We start from the raw sequence: 20,024 nt of genomic DNA on the forward strand, positions 1-20,024 counted from the left end.
CAAACTTTTTAAACAGGGGCCAGTTCACTGTCCCTCACACCGCTGGAGGGCCGGACTATAGTTTAAAAAAAAAAAACTATGAACAAATTCCTATGCGCACTGCGGGCCCGGGACGAGTCGGCTGCTAAGCAGGACAGGCAGCGGCACCCGGCGGGCCGGATAAATGGCCTGGGCGGGCCGCATGTGGCCCGCGGGCTGTAGTTTGAGGACCCCTGGTTAAGCCGATGTTTTGGTAGCCGTCCTCGAGTTCTCAGCGCCCTTTCTAATGGAAGATCCCACATTTCCACCCAGTATTTCCACTGTGACCTGTGCCGGAGGTAATCCTATATCTTACATTGATGTGAAAAACGTGACTGGATTTTGAGGTGTGAGCTAGATCTCAAGACAAAAACTCTACTCTCTTCACACCCCTCTTGAACGATGCTCTTCTCAGTTGAAGAAAGACCCAGGATCAACAGAAAAAGGAGAGTCTCGGGGGTAGGTGTTCCATGGCACACTCACGGAGGAGGGGGAGGAACCGCCCGTCCTCCCAGCCACGTCCACGCACGGACAGCAGAAATACCACCAGCAAAGCGCCCCTCGGACACGTGAGCGGTAGTTCAACCCGTGGCAGCAACCTGTGTGTTCTGTCTCCCGTCCACCCCCGGGGCCCCAGGGCAGAGCCGACACCTCTAAGGGTCTCAGTTTCCTCATCAGAAAAGTGGGCACAATGCCCTCCTTGCCCCGATGAGCAGTCAGGGACATGACAGGGTCACAGGGCTTCCTCCCCTGCTCCCACTGCGGCCACAGGGCTGCCATGCCCACTTGGGCCCCTGGGTTTGGGATGGTCCCAGGCTGGCCAGCCAGGCCACAGAGCAGCAGGAGGCCCAGGGAGTGCCCGGGATGGGCAGGGGAGACTCTGTCTCTGCACCAACAGTTGCCATTCCTGGGCACGGTCTTCAGACAAAGAAATGCCACGTACCTGCCTCCTCTCATCGGGCGCCTTCAGGAAAAGGGCGTTGATCACGGCGATGGTGTAGGTCTGGATCTCCTGGTCTGTCCTGTGAGACGCAGACAACACAGAAAGTCAAGAAGCTATGCCTGCGTCAGAGCATGATCAAGTTTATGATCACCTCTCCCCAGAGAGGGGAGAGAGAAAGGCAGGCCCAGAAACACAGCGGCACCGAGAACGTACTTGGATCACCACAAGGCTGGAAACAGTGGTGAGGGGGCAATTTCCACAGCCCATCAGACACACACTGCTGGGGAGGCCACCCAGAAAGCACAGGTGGCCAGCTGGCCCTCCCCCTCCTCCTCTGCTAGGATGAAAGTGTGAACTCAGCCCGGCTGGCGTGGCTCAGTGGTTGTGCATCGACCTATGAACCAGGAGGTCACAGTTCGATTCCCGGTCAGGGCACATGCCCGGGTTGTGGGCTCAGTCCCGTGTGGGGCGTGCAGGAGGCAGCCAATCAATGATTCTCTTTCTCATCATTGATGTTTCTATCTCTCTCTTCCTCTCCCTTCCTCTCTGAAATCAATAAAAATATATTTTAAAAAGAGAAAAGTGAACTCAGTGGACAAAACCTATGCATGTGTGTGTGTGTCTCTGTGTATGTCTGTGTGTGTCTGTGTGTGTTTGTGTGTGTGTGTGGTGTGTGTGTCTTTGTGTGTGCCTGTGGATGTATCTGTATGTGTGTATGTGTGTGTCTGTGTGTCTGTGTGTGTGTGTGTGTCTGTGTGTGTGTGTGTCTGTCTGTGTGTGTCTGTGTATGTCTGTGTGTGTCTGTGTGTCTGTGTCTGTCTGTGTGTGTCTGTGTGCATGTCTGTGTGTGTGTGTATGTGTGTGTCTGTGTGTCTGTCTGTGTGTGTCTGTGTCTGTGTGTCTGTATGTGTGTGGTGTGTGTCTTTGTGTGTGTATGTATGTGTCTGTATGTGTGTCTGTGTGTGTCTGTATTTCTGTGTGTCTCTGTGTGTGTGTGTCTGTGTCTGTGTGTCTGTGTCTGTGTGTATTTCTGTCTCTGTGTGTGTGTCTGTGTGTGTGTCTGTGTGTGTCTGTGTGTATTTCTGTGTGTGTGTCTGTGTATGTGTGTCTGTATGTGTGTCTAAGTGTGTCTGTGTATCTATGTGTATGTCTGTGTGTGTCTGTGTGTATGTCTGTGTGTGTCTGTGTGTATGTCTGTGTGTGTATGTGTGTCTGTGTGTCTGTATATGTGTGTCTGTGTGTGTCTGTGTGTGTGTCTGTGTCTGTCTGTGTGTGTGTCTGTGTGTCTGTATGTGTGTGTCTGTGTGGTGTGTGTATCTTTGTGTGTGTATGTGTGTGCCTGTGTGTGTCTGTGTGTGTGTGTCTGTGTGTATGTCTATGTGTGTCCGTGTGTGTGTCTGTGTGTGGTATGTGTGTCTTTGTGTGTGTATGTGTGTGTATGTGTCTGTGTATATGTGTGTGTGTGTGTGTGTGTGTGTGTGTGTTCGGTCTGATGCATGAATACATCTGGGAGGAGCCTTGGCTGTTCCCAAGTCCTAGGCTTATTATAAAGGAAACGGCTTCGTCTCCATGGCAATATTACATATTCTAAACATCTACTTCCAAAAAGAAACTTTCTAATGACAAGAAGATCAGGTTTTTATGTTTACACATTGGCTTTTCACTGGAATGGAATCAGAAATTGCAAATGGAGTGAAGATCTAATGGAAGCCACCTGGGAAACGGTAAGTAAGTAAGGAGAGCTCAGGCATAAACCGGAGCAGCTATGAGCTACTCGTACAGGCAATTTTGGGAGAGGGGCCCTGGGAACACGGCCTTGGGCAGGGTGAAGGTCAGGCCCAGGGCACCCCGCCTGGCTGTGTGGCGTTGGACGAGTTCCTGGCGTGTCCCTAAGACCCGGTTTCCGCATGGGCAGCACTGGGTAGCAACACTTATCTCCAGAGGTTGCTTTCGGAATGAAGTGAGGGAATGTGCACAAGACCCTCGGCACAGCGCGTGGCAAACAAAGAACTCTCCGCTGTGAGGAAGTGAACTGTGGACGCACAAATGTGCCCTCGAGGTTCAGGAAAAAGAGACAGCTTGTGAAGATACGGCACTGCACATGCAGGGGCTGTGAGAGCGCCGCTGTTCCTGGAGCGGCTTCACGCAAAAGCATCGTTTTAGAGCATGTGCCAATCTTCCCCGAGGCCACAATCTATTCTCTCTCATCATGGTGTTCCCCTCTCTCTCCCTCTCCCTTCCTCTCTGAAATCAATAAAATATGTGGGGTTTTTTAAAGGAAAACTGTGGCTATCTTCTAACACTGATCAAAACTGGGTGCCTACTGAGGGCCAGGCACTGCGGCCAGAACAGTGCCAAGAATGGGCACGGCGCTCACCAAGGGGCAAGCACCTGCCGCTGCAGTGCCACAGGGCCCAGCGACAGACACGTTTCCTGGGCATTACATGCTAAGCATCTCCCGGGCATTACATGCTAAGCATCTCCCGGGCATTACATGCTAAGCATCTCCCGGTTCATGGGGGCCTCGGCACGCTTACCCTTGCAGATGGGGGATGAGCTGGCCGATGGTGATCTCCTGTGCCACCTTCTGGTAGAGGTCGTGGCTGTTGAGCACCATGGACTCCAAGATGGCCAAGGACCGCTGCAAAATGGAGGTGTCCATGCCGGACTTGTTCACGAAACTCGCTATCTGAAAACCCAAGGGGGACACAGTTGACTGCTCGTGGTCAGCAGAGCAGAGAAGGACAGAGGGGAGCGAGTCAGGGAAATCGCAGCTCGGATAGGAAACACGGGACACCGGGGGTAAGAAGGAGCCGCAAGGACAGCGGAACAGCGAGGGGCGCATGGAGCCAGCAAGGATGCTTCAGGGCATTACCACAAAGCGCTATGTACACCTCATTTCTGCAATTCCACTGTAAGCCACTTTTACAGGGGGACCACTTCAAAGAATGATTCCGTCTAGTTTCCCAGGATTTATCTGAGTTTCAGCTTTTGGAGCAAACTATTTCCACACATACAACCGTCCCTATGTATCCAAGGGGTATTGGTTCTGGGACCCCCTCGGATAAAACCCAGGGGCGCTTAGGTCCTCTATATAAAATGGAGCAGTATCTGCATGTAACATATGTTTGCCTACGGGCCACAGCAGGCTATGCCTACACGTCCCTCCATCTGAGTGCATTCAGTGCAGGCTTGATGCCTGCTTTGCTTTTCACCACTTTCTGGAATTTCTTCCCCCCGAATATTTTCTATCTGCGGTTGGTTGAATCCGTGAATGTGAAACCCAATGACACGGAAGACCAACTATGCAGTGTGAGGACGCCCGTGTTTCTCTGAGACAGGAATGTCCACATATACAAACAGCCACTTCTCTCCATTCCCAGGCCGCTCCGCTACCCACGGATCCATGCCTTTATGTGCTGGTTACGATCCTGTTACGTTCTTCAGGGACTCGCACAAATCACACTTGTCGACACAATTCAACTGGCAACTTCTCAGTTACCGGCTACTGGCCTGCGATCCCTCCACGGAGCACGCTTCCCCCGCGCTCTCATTTTACATGGTTAAAATAAACTCTCCTCTTCTCTCCAAAAGTTAGCAAACAGGAAAACCTTTAAATTAGCAGTGTGAGAAGTTAAAATCACAGCTTAAGCGCTGAGATGCATTCCCTAAGGGATTAATCGCTCAGGCCTCCGACGTAAATCACACCATAAGGGAGACACAAAGTAAGGGTTAGAATAATGGGTCGCATGAAGGTTTTACTTTAGAGGCCTCGTCAAAAGTTATTACTGTCTGGTGACAACCCACCGAGGGCTGTTATCATAGCAGCATAATGACCGCTCTCCTAAAAGCTGCTTAATGTGTCCTGTGACAGATGGGAGCTCGCTGCTTCCCTCTGTCGACACTAATGTCTCCCTCCCTCTATGCCCCACCGACCGCTTCTCCGCATCCAGCCCTGCGCGAGGTAGAAGGCCAGGCGTCCCGGCAATGCGCCGTGCCCGTCTCAGCTGCTTCCAGCCCAGCGACTCCTGGTGAAAGCAGGGGTACCAGTACCAACACCCGCCCCCTCCCTTCCCCACGTCCATCTGGATCAGAGGGTGGGAAATAAACGACGCAAAGTGCAGTGACATTACGACTTTATATTCCACACGCCATTATTTTGTAATATAAACGGCAGGAAAGAATACGAGACATTTCAGATGCTCAAAAGCACTCCACTGGCCCATCGTCCACGACTTTCGCCCATTTCACGGCCAATAAACTTCTCCGACGTGTTTACTGGCCCCGGAAAGCCCGCGCCTTCCTCCTCCGTCTGCTCCACTGGACCACCTCTAGCTGCCAAGACCGCCTCTTTCTGGGCCGTCTTTCTCTGAGGAACAGCCCATCGCCCTTGCTGTGCTCAGGTTTAACCCCTCTCTCAGACCTCTTCTAAACAGGAGAGAAATGCCGCCGCTCCCCCCCCTTTCCCCCCCCTTTCTCGCTACCCCAGCACATTCTCGGGGGCCTGCTGGGAAATGAAGAACTCCCAAAGCCAGCCGCTCGGGACCACACTTCTCGTGTCCTCCACACGCCTTCTCTCCTCCCTCCACCCCCCTTTTCGCGTCTCCATTTCATACATTTGCATGTCTTTCTAGGGCTCCTCGGAGAATTTTCCACCTGAGAGCCTCCTGTCTGGCTCCCTCCCCACCCACCAGCCTCCCTCTCTCTCTCCATTCATTGGAGTCACAGGCATTCAGTGTGTGCCACCAAACAGGCTTCGCTGCCCCGAGATCTGGAAAGAGAGAGGCGCAAAACCCACGTGATTTTTCATTTCAAGGACCTTATAGTCTAGCAGAGACTTTGCCTTTAAATTTATTTATATATATGTGTGTGTGTGTGTGTGTGTGTGTGTGTGTGTGTGTGTGTGTGTGTATATATATATATATATATATATATATATTTCAGAAAGAAGGGAGAGGGGAAGATAGAAACATCAATGATGAGAGTCACTGATTGGCTACCTCCTGCACGCCCCCTACTGGGGATCGAGCCTGCAACCCGGGCATGTGCCCTGACAGGGAATTGAACCGTGACCTCCTGGTTCCTAGGTCGATTCTCACTCATATAGAGCCACACCAGCCAGGCTTTTGGCCTTTAAAGTTTTGAAGCTCCATCCCTGTACTTTTGGCCCACGTAGGCGACAAAGTCTAACCCAGTCAAAGCACAGCTTCCAGAAAGCAGGTCTGCAGCGAGAGGAAGCAGAGGTCAGAGGTCAGCAGTAATTGCACACTCTGCTCCCACACACTTCCACTCAGTTGAAAGGTTACCCCAACACAACGGAGGAACATCTGGGAGGTTTCAGGAAGCTAAGGGCCATCACAGTGCATGAATCAAGGACCCAAAGGATTAAAATCACATAAGCCCTCTCCAAGTCGCTCTGGATGAGGTCGAAATTCTCCTCTGTCCCCACAACTGAAGCGCATCGTGGGGCGCCTGGGCTCCTTCCCAGAGCTGAAAGCACCAGGCAGAGGCCTGTAAATCTCGCACGTTTTTAAGAGGCAAGAATTACTGGGTCTAAACCACACGGCTGGATGTGTGTCCGGCGCTGGCAGCTCGGTGGGGGGACCGGCGTCCTGCAGAGCCAGGGTCCAGAGCTCCGTGTGCGGCTCTCCTGCCAAGAAAAGGCCCTGGTGTTGTCCTTGGCGAGGAGAGAACCAACTCGTAGCTCAGAAAAGTTCTGGGGGCTTGGGGTGTTTTTATTTCCATTTCTTTTTTTCTCCATGCCTTCCTGTGCTCTCCTTCAGTAGCCAGGTCTTTAAGAGCAACCACGTGGCCCTGGCCAGTGTGCTCAGAGGATGGGGCACTGTCCCGGCACCAAAAGGTTGCCAGTTCGAGTCCCAGTCAGGGCACATGCCCGGGTTGTTATGGGTAGGGGATGTGCAGGAGGGCACTCACTTTCACATTGATTCTCTCTCTCTCTGTCTCTCTCCCTTCCTCTATCTCTAAAATCAATTTTAAAAATACTTTTTAAAAAGCAACATTACATACTGGTATAAAAAAATTCCAAGTTTCACAGTGTTTATGAAATGATGTTACTTATTGCAAACAAAGTTTGTAAGTAGAATCTAAGTCCACAACCAACAGATGGAAGCAGTTAGCAGGAGGTGGGGGCCGGCCGGGGCAGCACTTCTCCAAGGGGCATGAATTTGGCATTAACAGGGAGCCAAGTCTGTGTCGCAGAGATAAGCGTCTTTTGTCACCAGATTTTTGCTCCATTTAAAAGACAGTTGTCCGCACACAACCTCTGGGTTGTGAGGGCGCTGAAGCTGATCCAGCTAATGAATAAAAGAAGTTAACCTTACAAAAACGATCAATTATAAAGTCATTTTCTGATGACCATTTTTCAAATTCAACTTAGGGGTGAGATCCAAGGAGCAAGGCAAGGGAAAGAGCATGATTGGGAATGAGCACGTGGACTTGTCACACGGGCTGCTTCTGAAAAACACTTTACTTTTTACTGAAGAGTCATCGTTAGGTTTAAGATGGCTTTTCCTTTAGTTTCAGCCCATGGAAACAAACCGTTTCTTAACCTGTTCAGCGCCAAGCCTGTTTTGTCTTCCTTTCCGTTTCGGTCACCAGGGACTGACGTGGCACTTAACGTGCTAAGCAGTTAGCTAATTAAAATTATTGTCGTTCTCTCTAACCACGTCTCACATCATTGAACATGTTAAGCGCCATGTCAGTCACCGGTGACGGACGCCATCCATTCCGTCCAGACCTCGTCGGCCACTGGCGCCGCCAGCATATCGGGGAAATGGGCTCTCGCGGGCTAAACGGAAAGGAAGACAAAGAGGCTGGGCGCGAACGTGTTAAAGACAGACCACTTTGTGCACGCATCACTGACATTTCACTTGACATACATTTCAGTACTATACCACTGTGTTTATTCCCTCTCCTTCAAGTCCCGGGGTTTTCACCGATGCTTCTGACCGGCCGGTGTGGCTCAGTTGGTGGGGTGTCCTGTGCACCGAGAGGTTGCTGTTGGATTCCTAGTCAGGGCGCATGCCTGGGTTGTGGGTTTGACCCCAGGTTGGGGCACTTACCGAAGGCAACTGGTCAATGTTTCTCTCACATCGATATTTCTCTCTCTCCCTCTCCCTTCCTCTTTCTCTAAAGTCAATAAAAATATACTTTAAAAAGAAAGAGAATGCTTCTGAAGCAAATTGCATTCATTCATTTCACAGAAATGCAGGAAGGTCTGTGCTGGGCTCTGAGGACAAAGTCAGGGAGAAAGCCATGGTTCTGCCTTCCTAGTCATAGGCAGAGCCAGGCAAATGCTCCCCATTCACAGGAAGGGGACTAGTGCTGGCAGAGGGGCAATCCCAACATCCCAGGGGAGGGGAGAGCAGGAGAGATCCCTGTACCCCACCCGGGGTGGGGGGGGGCAGGGAGGGCTCAGCAAGCGGGAGGAAGTCCTCAGAGCCATTCTTTACCGCCTGGAAAGCAAGGGCAAGTGTGAGATCCGGGTGGGGTGGCGGGGCGGGGCCAAGGTCACGGTGTCCTCGCCTCCTGCCTCCTGACCAGAAATAACAGGACTCTCTGTCCTTCTCTGGAGGGGCTCCTGCTGGGATCAGAAGAAATAACGGTGTGTGCACACACCAGGCGGCTCCCCGGAGCCCACCCTCAGAGCAGCACGGCTGTTACAGCAGAGGCCAGGAGGCGATGGGGCTGGAGGAAGGAAGGCCCGCCGCCAGTTCAGAACGAGTTAGAACGTGTAAGTGTCCAACATCCACAAAACTCAGGATCTTCAGATTGAACTTGCTTCTCCAGACTTTGACCAGAGAGACAGAATTCGGAGTCTGTTCTCTGCTTCCATCATCACTCCCTGCCCCCCACCCCCACCCCCACCCCCACCCCCACCCCCAGAAAAGCCCCTCAGAACACGCCAGAATGTCCTTGGCTTTCTCACTGACGGCCACTCCTCTTCTTTTCCCAATTTTGACAAATACAGGCAAAAAGGGGGCCTCGCCCTTTAGGGGTTATTTTCTAAGTTGTTCCCATCGCTCATCGTCATCTTTGGCTTTGTGCCCGTGTGGAAGGAAAGAGGACTCGGGGGTCTGTCAAGAGTACCCTGGGCTCCCAACCACTCTTGTCTGAAATAAATACACAACATCGTACAGCGGCCTCCAATCCCAACCCTACGTCAACAGAGGAGGGGCTCCGGGATGGCCTTCATTTCCAGGCAGTGTCTCCCTGGAGCTCTTGGTTAGCTTCAAAAGGACAAGGAATAACGTCACCGGGGGGACTCAGCAGATACCGGTCAAGGTCGCCGGTCAAGGTCAGCATTGCCGATGAAGACATACTGACAGCAGGTACCCCCGGGATGCACGGAGGAGGGCACGTTACTGCTCTGGTATTCTTGCCACAAAGGCACAGCCTTCCCTGGACCGTGAGGGAAGGATCAAAGAAACCCAGATTGGAGGGCTTTCTACAATGTAGCCGACCAGTACCATTCAAGATGATCAAAGTCACAAGAGACAAGGGAGGGAGGGAGGAAAGGAGAGAGAGAGGGAGGGAGGGAGGGAAAGAGGAGGGATTCAGGCCCAAGGAAGCACAGTGTGCCTTACCTTCTTGATGAACGCCACCGAGAACGTATCCCAGGACACGATCCCATGGTCCATCAGCTCCACGAAGGCCGTCAGCGTGAAGGACAGCATGTCTCCAAAGCTGGAAAACACAGGGAGGCACAATGGTCACGGACACGGAGCCGAGCATAAGGAGAGACACGGGAGTGACGAAGCCTTAGAGAACAGGACACAGCAGAGCTGTAAGAGGTCATTGGGGTCAGCGGCTGGGCCACAGACAAGGCGGTGCCAACCTGTGTCCAGGGATGGATGCAGGTGGGCCTCCTAGGTTCCCCAGGGAGCCGGGCTGCAGGGGGAATGACCAGGGCTCGCGGTGACTCCCGCCCTGGGGAGCTGCGCCTGCTGCGGGAAGGCACTCCCCTCCCAGAGCCTGTCCGCTCAGCAGGGAACTGGACAGCGACCCCACCTAACCACAGGGCTGTGTGCAGCCTTAGCATGCGGCCGGGAAGCATTCGGCATATGAGGGCTTAAAGGAAAGCTTCTAGAACAGCCAACGAGTTAGGGGGACTGAGAAAGGCAATGCGCCTCTTGTATCGTCCGTGGGTGTCCAACAGGGAAGGTGAGAAATGATTCTCTTCAGAGAATGAGCACTTCGCACAGGATATGCGTGGCCTCCATGTCTGTGTGTGTGTGCCTATGTGTGTGCGTGTGTGTGTGTCTGGGCAAGTGCACACACAGACACGGGCTCATGGAGACAAGCCTGTATGTAGGTAAGGACATTCATGTCTATGCAACACTGGCCAGCATTTTTTCTCTGCACAATGTCTGTGGAGAGAGGGCTGCTGGCTGGCAACAGGCTGCTGTGATTGGAGGGCTATGGGAAGGGTCTAAGGCAGCCGTGGGCAAACTACGGCCCGTGGGCCAGATCCGGCTGTTCTATCCGGTTCTCTTGCTCTCCTCTCCGCTCCTTTACTTTGAATTTATATTCGTTCACACAAACACTCCATCCATGCTTTTGTTCCGGCCCTCCGGTCCAGTTTAAGAACCCATTGTGGCCCTCAAGTCAAAAAGTTTGCCCACGGCTGGTCTAAGGTGAGCACTAGAATTTCAGACAGAGATGCAGCAAGCGCAGGGAAAGGCAGCTGTGTCCCCCCATCAGACAATCTCCTGATTTCTGGTGCCTTCAAAACAACACTTTAACACACCCCTGCATCTTACAGAAACTCCCCTCTACTGTAAATGCTCATCATGATAAACCTGAGACTCTCAGCGTTCATTGGGTCACAGGCCTCAGGACTTCTACACTGCCTGCAACTGCACTGACCATTTGCTCGGTTTTTAAGAACAGAGTTGCTTGTCCAGATTTTCAATCTGTAGGCTCCTGTTTCCCACAATTGCTACACTACAAGATGTCAACTAATCGATTAGAAAGCAGGCCCGTGTTTCTTTTAAAACAGCTTCACCATTTCCCTTCCGCCTTGTGCTCTCAGCGCAGCCTCAGCGGTGACCTTGGGGAATCCTGCATCTCTCAGGGGCTGTGAAGCTGAAAAGAAACCAGGGAGAGAAGAAGCGGCTCTGAGGAAGGCTCCTGACCCAAGCTGCCAGAGGTCAGAGTGGCTGAGACGCAATGGACGGAACCGGGTAAGCGGTGGCTCCCCAGTCAGAGGGCAGAGGGTCCCCTCCAGCTCGAGGCGGGAAGTCACTGATGCACCTCTGCCTCGGTTTCCTCACTTACCACAAAGAGACAGCTATGCTGATGGTGCTGATGCCTAACTAGACAACTGCTGGGGAGAGAAACCGCCTTCAGGCAGGGTGCGGCATGGAGGAAGCGGCATCTGACTGTTGGCTCTGACCATTATGCAAAAGCGATGCTTTGAAAGGTAAACGAAGACTGTGATTTTCAAGTGTTTGCCTTCAATGTGTCAATAACGATCTGTCTTTGGAGCCAGAAAAATAAACGTGATCACTCTCAAACCACGCAGGCCGGATAGAAAAGCAGCAAATACTTCTTAAAGGCTCTTTTCTGAGTCACAGCTGGGCACTCCCAGCCTGCGGGTGCCCCTAGGTGGCATCAGAGGCTCAGCCCCAGAAAAGAACTTCCAGACCAGAAAACACACCTCCTTGAGGAGAGAACAAAGACGTAGAAAGACAGGAGAAAAGGGAAGAGAAGAGCAGCGAGAAAGGTTACACAAAAATTCCAGAACGACTCTTTCTATTGGCAATGAGTCAAGATAACACCAACATCTACTGGGAAAAAAAGAGAAAAAAGGAAAATAAGAGAGCCAGGCAATAAAGCAATTAGTAAGATTTATTAAAGGATTGTGCTGTGGATACATTATTATAGAATTATAATATTCATCAAAACACTATTAGCTGATTTATTATTTTAGCATAGTATTAGTAGTAAGTAATATTAGCTAAATTTTTAAACTTAAAAATGAGGAAAACCAGCAACCATATTACTAATGGTTGCCATTTGCCTACATCAGGCATGCTCAGAGACCTCCATGCTCCAAGTATCCCAGGTCCAGGACTGGAGGACACGTCCATGGCCTCCTCACCATGCCCAGATGGCCTCAAGGTCATTGCTAACAGAACAAGCAGCGGACAGGCCGTGGCAAGGAATACACACACTTTTGGGAACAAACTCTTCCTTCCGGTCCCTGCAGCTGGTTGAGGCCGGGGTCAGAGACACTATTAGTCTTCGCCATCTGCTTTAGAAGCAAAGGATGCAGGGTATTAACTATCTCTAGTTATGTGGAGGTGAAATGACTCTGTTTCCTGCTCAAGGAACCCACAATCCACGTGGCTATAGTCACATCTGGGGATGACCCCTCGTCCCCAATGCTCTGGAGCTCTGCCTACAGACCCCTCCTGGAAGGACTTTGGAAGAAGATGGAGAGAACGGGAAAGAGTACAGTTTGGCTTCCAAATCTCCAAGTTGACCTGCGGCCCGGCTTTCAGTCTCCACGTGGTTACGGAGGGGAGCACCATTTCTGATACAGCGGACAGGGCTTCCTGTGCTAATTCTCCTTAGTGCGAACGACTGATAAGTGAGGGAAGATCTTCACATCACACACCAAAGCGCCCAAGGAAGGACTACTCTCGTGGGCCATCTAGTAACATTTTATAGAAACGTTATAGAATGATATTTACATGTTACATAAATATTACCTTGTAACATGTATACATACATTTATATACATATTTCAATATGTAATTACATATTATATAGAGATGTTTTAGACGTATGATATACAAATGTTATTAGCTATATTAGGTCTATATTGTGTTGCATATTATGTTATTAAATATGTAACACACAGATTATATACTATATGTATAGTGCACAGGTAACACATAATTCATTCTAATGGCTTGCTGGATGGCATACTAGGTTTCTAAGGAGAACTTTTTCAAAATTCAACTTCAAACCCTTAGTTGCAAAGGAAGGGCGGCCATGCAAAATGTTTTAACATTCCAAATCAGTGGACACAATCACTTCATTTCAAATGAGGCAGCCACAGAGCTCTCATCACACCAGACACGGGGGTTACGTCCACTTCTGGAAGAGAAACTCGGCTCCAAAGAGGCGGAGGCAGGGGCCACGGGCTGAGCTCTGACGTCAGTGCTGGTGGAGAAGATGCAGGCCCAAGAGGTGCAAATACAGAGCAAGGGCCTGGCACGGGAGGGAGCATTCTTGTTTGGGTGGTTTATTTATTTTGCATCAAGTGCTAACCTAAAATTTGTGTAGCGCTGACTGCCTCAAATTACACCGACTGCAAACTCTCTATGCTGGCGGAGAGTCACGGTCACGGCCAACTCACCATGTGTGCTGGAAACACTCGAATAAATGTTTCTCATCAACTCAGTAGAGACTGTCTTCATTCCAACAGATGTCAGCCAATCTCGTAGCATTTAAATTTATGCTGCTAAGTTTATACAAGAATAGCGCTTCCAAATGTTCCACTGGGGGCCGTAGCCAAGATAAGTGGAGGAAAGGTGAAAATAGAGGCCAGTTTTAAAGTGATCAATAAATCACACTCCATGTATCCTTAACGACCAATGATACTGAACACTGTCCTGCCTGCCCTTTGAGTTTTCCATGTCAGGCACGTTCTTGAATAACGTCACTTAGTTCAATGCCATTTTGTTATCGTATTGATGAGATGCTGTAGAAACTTAAATCTTGTTGAAATCAATTAGTCTGTGGTAACGTTGGTTTCCTTCTGTGACATTTTGCCACAGTTCCAAGAACCTATCGATGATGTTAGTGAGGACTTCACTGTAGTTTCTTTTGTTTGGGATAAAATTTATATACATTGAAATGTATGGATTTCTATACTGCTAGACCTTCAGAATCATAGCATGATTTATGTCAGCCAACAATCTTTTGGCTCTGTTGTTAAAATTTAACTGTGGATCAATTCCAGACTCTTTATTCCATTGGCCTGTCTGTCCTCTTATAACAATGTCATACTGTCTTAATAACTAACTGTAGAGTAGTAAGTCTTGAAATCAGTTGAAATCCATCAAGTTTGTTGGTCTTTGTTATTGTTTTTTAAGACTGTTTTGGCTATTCTAAGGTCTATGCACTTCTTTAAGTTTTAAGATTGGTTTATAATTTCTTTTTTAAAAATTGTACTTGATTGAACTTACAGATTAATTTAGGGAGAATTGCTCTCTTCAAAATGCTGTGTATTCCAAACCACAAAATGGTACATTCTCCACTTATTTAGGTTTTCTTTAATTTCTTTCGGTGATATATTTATTTTTCAGCGAACAGACAGTACATGTCTCTTGTTAAATTTATTCCTAAAAATTTCATGATTTTTGATACTTTGTAAAGAAAGCTTTCAAATTTCATTTTCCAGTTGTTTGCTGTTAATGTATAAAAACACCTCACTTGTATATTCCGATGTTGTATCCAAAAATCTTGCTAAATTCAATTATGAGATCTAGCAATGACTTTACAGATTTCTTTGGAATTTTTAAATAAACATATCTTCTATAAATAGAGTTTACTTCTTCCTTTCTGACCATTATGTCTTTTACTTATTTCTTGACTTATTGCTACGGCTAAACACTCCACTACAATGCTGAACAGAAGTGCAAAACACATTTGCCTGATTTCCAGTCTTTCGGAGGAGGAAATTCAGTCTCCTCACACTAAGAATAATGCATTTTGTTCACTGCCTTTATCAGGCTGAGGAAATTATCTCCATTTCTAGATTGCTGAGAATTTTTATGAATGAATGTTGGATTAATAAAACTTTTTCTGTACCTATCATCTATTTTCTGTATCTACTACGATTATTTTATTCTCCTTTATTTTACTAAATGCTGAATTACACCCAGGGACTCACTTTCAAACATTAAACTATTCCCGGGATAAAACTTCATTCGCTGCAAACTATCATCCTTCCTATATACTGCTCGACTGTAATTGTTAATGGGTTGCACCTCGGCTCGTTTGATGATCTACAACTTTTATTTCCTGTATTGTTTTCTCTGGTTTTGCCATCAGGGTGGTAACAGCCTCATGACTGTCGGATTAACGCCTCTGCCATCTCAGGAACCAGGGCCCTGAGCACCGACTTGGTCTATGACTGATCAGCAGAAGTCATGGTTCACACGAAGTCCCACTTCCAACGTCTCCACACCCGCAAAATAAAACCACTGGTAGATAAACGTCAAGACATCGTTTTGGCTTCAGAGCCCCACATTCCTCGCCATTACCAAGTTGTATGAAGTTGTTAGAGAAAAAATCAGTTCAAATCCCAGTCCTACCACCAGGTTTTAGTTTTGCACTAAGGAAATGGTGCTAATTTTACTAATGGTGTGGTGTGGTGTGTGTGTGTGTGTGTGTGTGTGTGTGTGTGTGTGTGTGTGTGTGTGTGTGTGTGAATTAGAACAGTGAGTGTAAGCAGGTGGCGGAGCCTGGGACAGAGTAAGCTCTCATAAAAGATGGCTCCTACTATCGTCACCATGACGTGCTTCTCCTATATTAAGAACATACATCAAAGTAAGACTTAAGGAGCTTTATCCTAGAAACTCAAGATGGCTTTCCATACTTCATTGCAATGTAATACCTGACGAGTTCCTGCCCCTAACGTTTCTCTGTGTTGGGGAGCGGGGAGGGTAGAGGATTCAAGAGCACTAGCCACCCGGGAGGTGACCAGGCTTTTTCTTCAGGGCTTAAAATAATCAGTCTTCCTTCTCAAAGTGAAATGACCTGCTTAACAACTCGGCAGAACGGACATGTGTCCAGCCCACCGCGGAGCAGTTGCTAGGCCCTGTCTGGACTCTTGTTTGGTGGGTAAGAAAGGCAGCAAGGGGGAGGAAAGACTCTAAGACAGAGGCTCTGAGGGTCCGGACACATCAGCACGCAGTGCACTTACAGGCAGGTGACCCAGCCCTTTCTCAGACTCCAAGTCAACAGCTTTCACTCCATACTTCAATCCTGAGTGAGGTGTTTGTTTTTACTGAGTCACTGAAGAGAATCAAAGACTTTTGACTTTGAACATCACATAGGCCACAAAAAAGAAAGTTTCTGTTTAAGGCAATACATAAAATTACGCCCAGCCTTGCCCCAGGAGAAGGGTGGCAATCCCGATGTACTCATTCTGTGGCTACAGACATACAGTTCCCTCTGTGCCACAAAGCAGAAAGAAAGAGGAAATCAATTTTTAAAGAACTGTTTATAAGAACATCAAACAGCAAAATAAAATCACTCGAAATATCTGCATGCACAGTTATCTGAGGACAAAGACTAACGATGCAGGAAGGAGTGTGTTATACAAGCTGAGTCAAGCAATCATAAGTTCTTACCAAGGCTTCATGATCTTCTGCAGCTTCTGGTATCGTCTGCAAAATGTAAGGACAATCATGTGAGGAGCATGTTTGAAAGCAATAATTTTTTACACAAATTACATTATCTTGAAGAAAGCTCAAGATTAGATATAAGAAGACTTAACCGCCATGAGGTAACATATTATTCAAAGTAATACACTGATTGGTATTCTCTAATGATAAGACACAATCGTAAGGGTTAAACTACTGTAACCAACCTATTACATTTACTTATGAGTAAGGGCAACAAGACCACTCCATTTGACTCAGAACCGGTATGTGTTCGGTGTGTGTGTGGGGGGTGGGGGGGTGGGGAGGAGTCCCTAGAGATAATAAGAATAAGGTACATTCTCAGTGAAAAAGGTGATCTCTAAAAGTACTAGAGTTGCCAGAACCGGTTTGGCTCAGTGGATAGAGCGTCAGCCTGCGGACTGAAGGGTCCCAGGTTCGATTCCGGTCAAGGGCATGTAACTTGGTTGCGGGCACATCCCTGGTGGGAGGTGTGCAGGAGGCAGCTGATCGATGTTTCTCTCTCATCGATGTTTCTGACTATCTATCCTTCTTCCTTCCTTTCTGTAAAAAATCAATAAAATATATTTAAAAAATAAATAAATAAATAAATAAAAGTACTAGAGTTGTTCTTAAGAGTATCCTCAACAATGAAAATGGAGTTGATTATCTTTCTGGGGTAAAATGCTCACTGATTTTACTCTCTTTTCTTGAGAGAAATGAAATTCTGAAGGATGGCATCCTGAGACATGGCAATAGTCTTGGACAATAGATGGGACTCCGGGATGGTAGCCTGCCAGGAAAGTGTGCAATGGACACATCTTGTCTGCAAGAAAGGATGATTATGTCCTTGAAACACTGGGGTCAAGAAGGTAAGGAAGCAAGTGACTCTCACCTTGTCAAACCACTTGCATCCCCTGAGCCTGCCAAGTCTCTCTGGCATTAAGTGTGTTCTCCCCTCTGTATTCAATACCCACCCCTCCTTGTCCAACTAGCTAAGTCCTACGCTCAACTGTCCTCATTCTGAGGCACGGGAAGCCTCCCTGACCGCTGACGTCCCTGCCTGGCAGACTGAGCCCACCCATGTCTGCATGTGCTGAGGACACGCCAGCTGCATGACCTAGGTGGTCGGCAAACTCATTCGTCAACAGAGCCCAATATCAACAGTACAACGATGGAAATTTCTTTGGAGAGCCCAATTTTTTAAACTTAGACTTCTTCTAACGCCACTTCTTCAAACTAGACTCGCCCAGGCCGTGGTATTTTGGGGAAGAGCCACACTCAAGGGGCCAAAGAGCCGCCTGTGGCTTGCGAGCCGCAGTTTGCCGACCACTGACCTAGGATATCTGTCTTTCCTGGAGGCCCTTGAGGGCAGGGCTCTGTCTGCACTGTGACTCACCACTATAACGTCAGACACATGCAGAGTTGGCTCTCAATAAATGGTTGATGAATAATTTGGCTCTTTAGAAGTTAAATTCCACATTTGCAACCACATAAAATGTAACCACTTCAGAAACCTAACTGACCATGAGAAGATCAGATCTAGTCTTTGGTAAAACGGGGGTTTAAAAAAGTATATAGAGATCTTCCTCTTCCTCCTCTCCTCCTTTACCTGCCCTTCTTAAAAAAAATACCACAAACAACAACAACAACAGGGTACTGGCTTCCTTCTTTCCTCCTTCAAAAAGCTTGGGTCTGGGTAAAGGAGGAGGTGACCACAGGGGGGCAGGCTTGCGCACAGGTGGGCCCTCTTGGAAGGGCTGAACAGTACCTCCCACTGAAAGGACCTGGCCTCCTTGGAGAAATGGCTCCTGCCAGGGCTGGGACAAGGAAAGATTTAGCTAAGTCTGGAACATCTCATTGAGCCAGAAAGTAAAGAAATGCTCACAGAATAATGGGAGGCAGGTCAGGACACAGACACAGCTTGAAGAAGGTTCTACAGCCAGCTCTGGGACAAACTGAGCATCAGAATAAATAATAAATGATAGGTAATAGCCCACGGAATACAACAGGAACAGCTAAGTCCACACTGTTTTACAGGGCGGTGTGCCAGTACTGCTGAAGAACCAAGTCTCTCCGCGAGAAACATCAAAGCCTCATTTGTACCATTTTCCATGGTGTAAATTACTCCAAAACTATTAATGACAAAGGGGTGGCGAGCATTACCATGCAGACACCTGGAAGGTGCTATCTTCAGTGGTCAAAGTAAACACGAGTAACAAGACAGAGAGGCACCCTGTGCCGTCAATATGATGCAATTAAAAACAAAACACACTCACGCAGCTGTGATATCCCAGCCACAGGCATATATATGGGTCTAAACTTTGGATAAGACTGTAGGGTAAAAAATGTGTTTCAGGGGGAAATTATGCAGTGCTTATATAGCATACTCTCTGGGTTATCAGGTTCCTCCTGCCTTATTGTCTCACTGATGCATATGTATTTTCTGTCCTGCCTGTTAGTAATTTAATTGACTTCCTTCCTGCTGGTGAAAAACCAGTTTTGTCTCCATTTGCAATTCATTCCAACATTCCTGTGCTCCAAATAAACTTGAGCCCCTTTAACTTTTCCTTTGAAATGGTTAAAACATTTGGCCTGGCTCTCCCGCTTCACATGAGTAAAATGAATTCTTTTAACGTGTGTTCATTTTCTATATAAAACGGGCTTTTAACTTTCCCTGAAAATTAACTTTAATGAATTACCCTTTAACAAATCCAAATTGGAGGGTATTCTACAAAATGGCTCATCTATAGTCTTAAAAAGTGCCCAGGTCATGAGTGAACGGAACGAGTGAGAAACATTTCCAGACTGAGAGGGGTCAGGAAAAGGCAGGACAGCGGGGTGCGAGGTGCTCCCTTGCCTCATGTCTTTGTATGAAAGGACAACAGGGACAACAGGTGGACCTTGACCTTGCAACTTTCCCATTCAATGTGTGACTTAAATTGAGCGAGGAGGCTGGCAGACTGAGGTCGCTCCAATGCCTTGGAGGCCTATGAAAGCAAACCAAAATCTAAGCCAATAACTGCCTCAAATTTTCAACCAATCACAGCCAACTAGGCTTTAACTGTAGCCAATCAAATAATTCCCTTGTTTTGCCCCGCCTCTTCTCTATAATAGCCTTTCCCCCAGGTTCCTGTGGGCAGAGTTCCTCACCACCTCCAGTTTGGCACTGAGCAATTTGAATTGATTTTTACTCAAATAAATGCTTAGAATTTTCAATATGTCCCCGTTTATCTTTTAATAGAACTGTTTCAAGATAAATCACATGATGTGTGTGTGTGTGTGTGTATGTGCGGAATATATAAAGCAGGCACAGCAATTTTTCAAGAGCCTTCCGGCCTGAGGCCTGGGCACCTGTGTTTTTTAGCCTTGTGTCCCCTCCTGTGGCCACCCCTGGCCTGGGCAAGTTGCCCTGACCAGCCTGCAGAGATGAACTTAGCCACCAGTCACTGTGTTCTTACTCCTCAACTTCCTCACGTTAGCTTCACCTGAAGCAGGAGCAGAAGAGGAACTGTTTTGTTGTGATGTCCGTTTTCCTAATGGAGGGTCTTCCTCTCTGTGTCTCTCAATGCCCAGTTTTTAAAGAGACAGGACAAGAAGAACAGATGGTTCCGGAAAGGCTGCTGTTTTGCAGTGGC

At 48.1% G+C, this 20,024-nt stretch overlaps 1 protein-coding gene across 3 annotated transcripts in view; it reads right to left on the minus strand.

Moving 5' to 3' along the window:
- Nucleotides 1–20,024, minus strand: part of ELMO1 (engulfment and cell motility 1) — a 415,657-nt gene that overhangs the window by 239,961 nt on the left and 155,672 nt on the right. For all 3 annotated transcript variants that reach the window (XM_080667113.1, XM_080667111.1, XM_080667112.1), the window contains exons 7-10: nt 16,357–16,392; nt 9,568–9,667; nt 3,499–3,650; nt 962–1,040 (exon numbers count right to left, since the gene is read on the minus strand). In XM_080667113.1, the coding sequence (XP_080523239.1) occupies nt 962–1,040; nt 3,499–3,650; nt 9,568–9,667; nt 16,357–16,392 (367 nt within the window). The remainder of the gene's footprint in view (nt 1–961; nt 1,041–3,498; nt 3,651–9,567; nt 9,668–16,356; nt 16,393–20,024) is intronic.

The sequence above is a fragment of the Plecotus auritus genome, assembly GCF_963455305.1.
Source record: "Plecotus auritus genome assembly, chromosome: 4".
Taxonomy (NCBI): Eukaryota; Metazoa; Chordata; class Mammalia; order Chiroptera; family Vespertilionidae; genus Plecotus; species Plecotus auritus.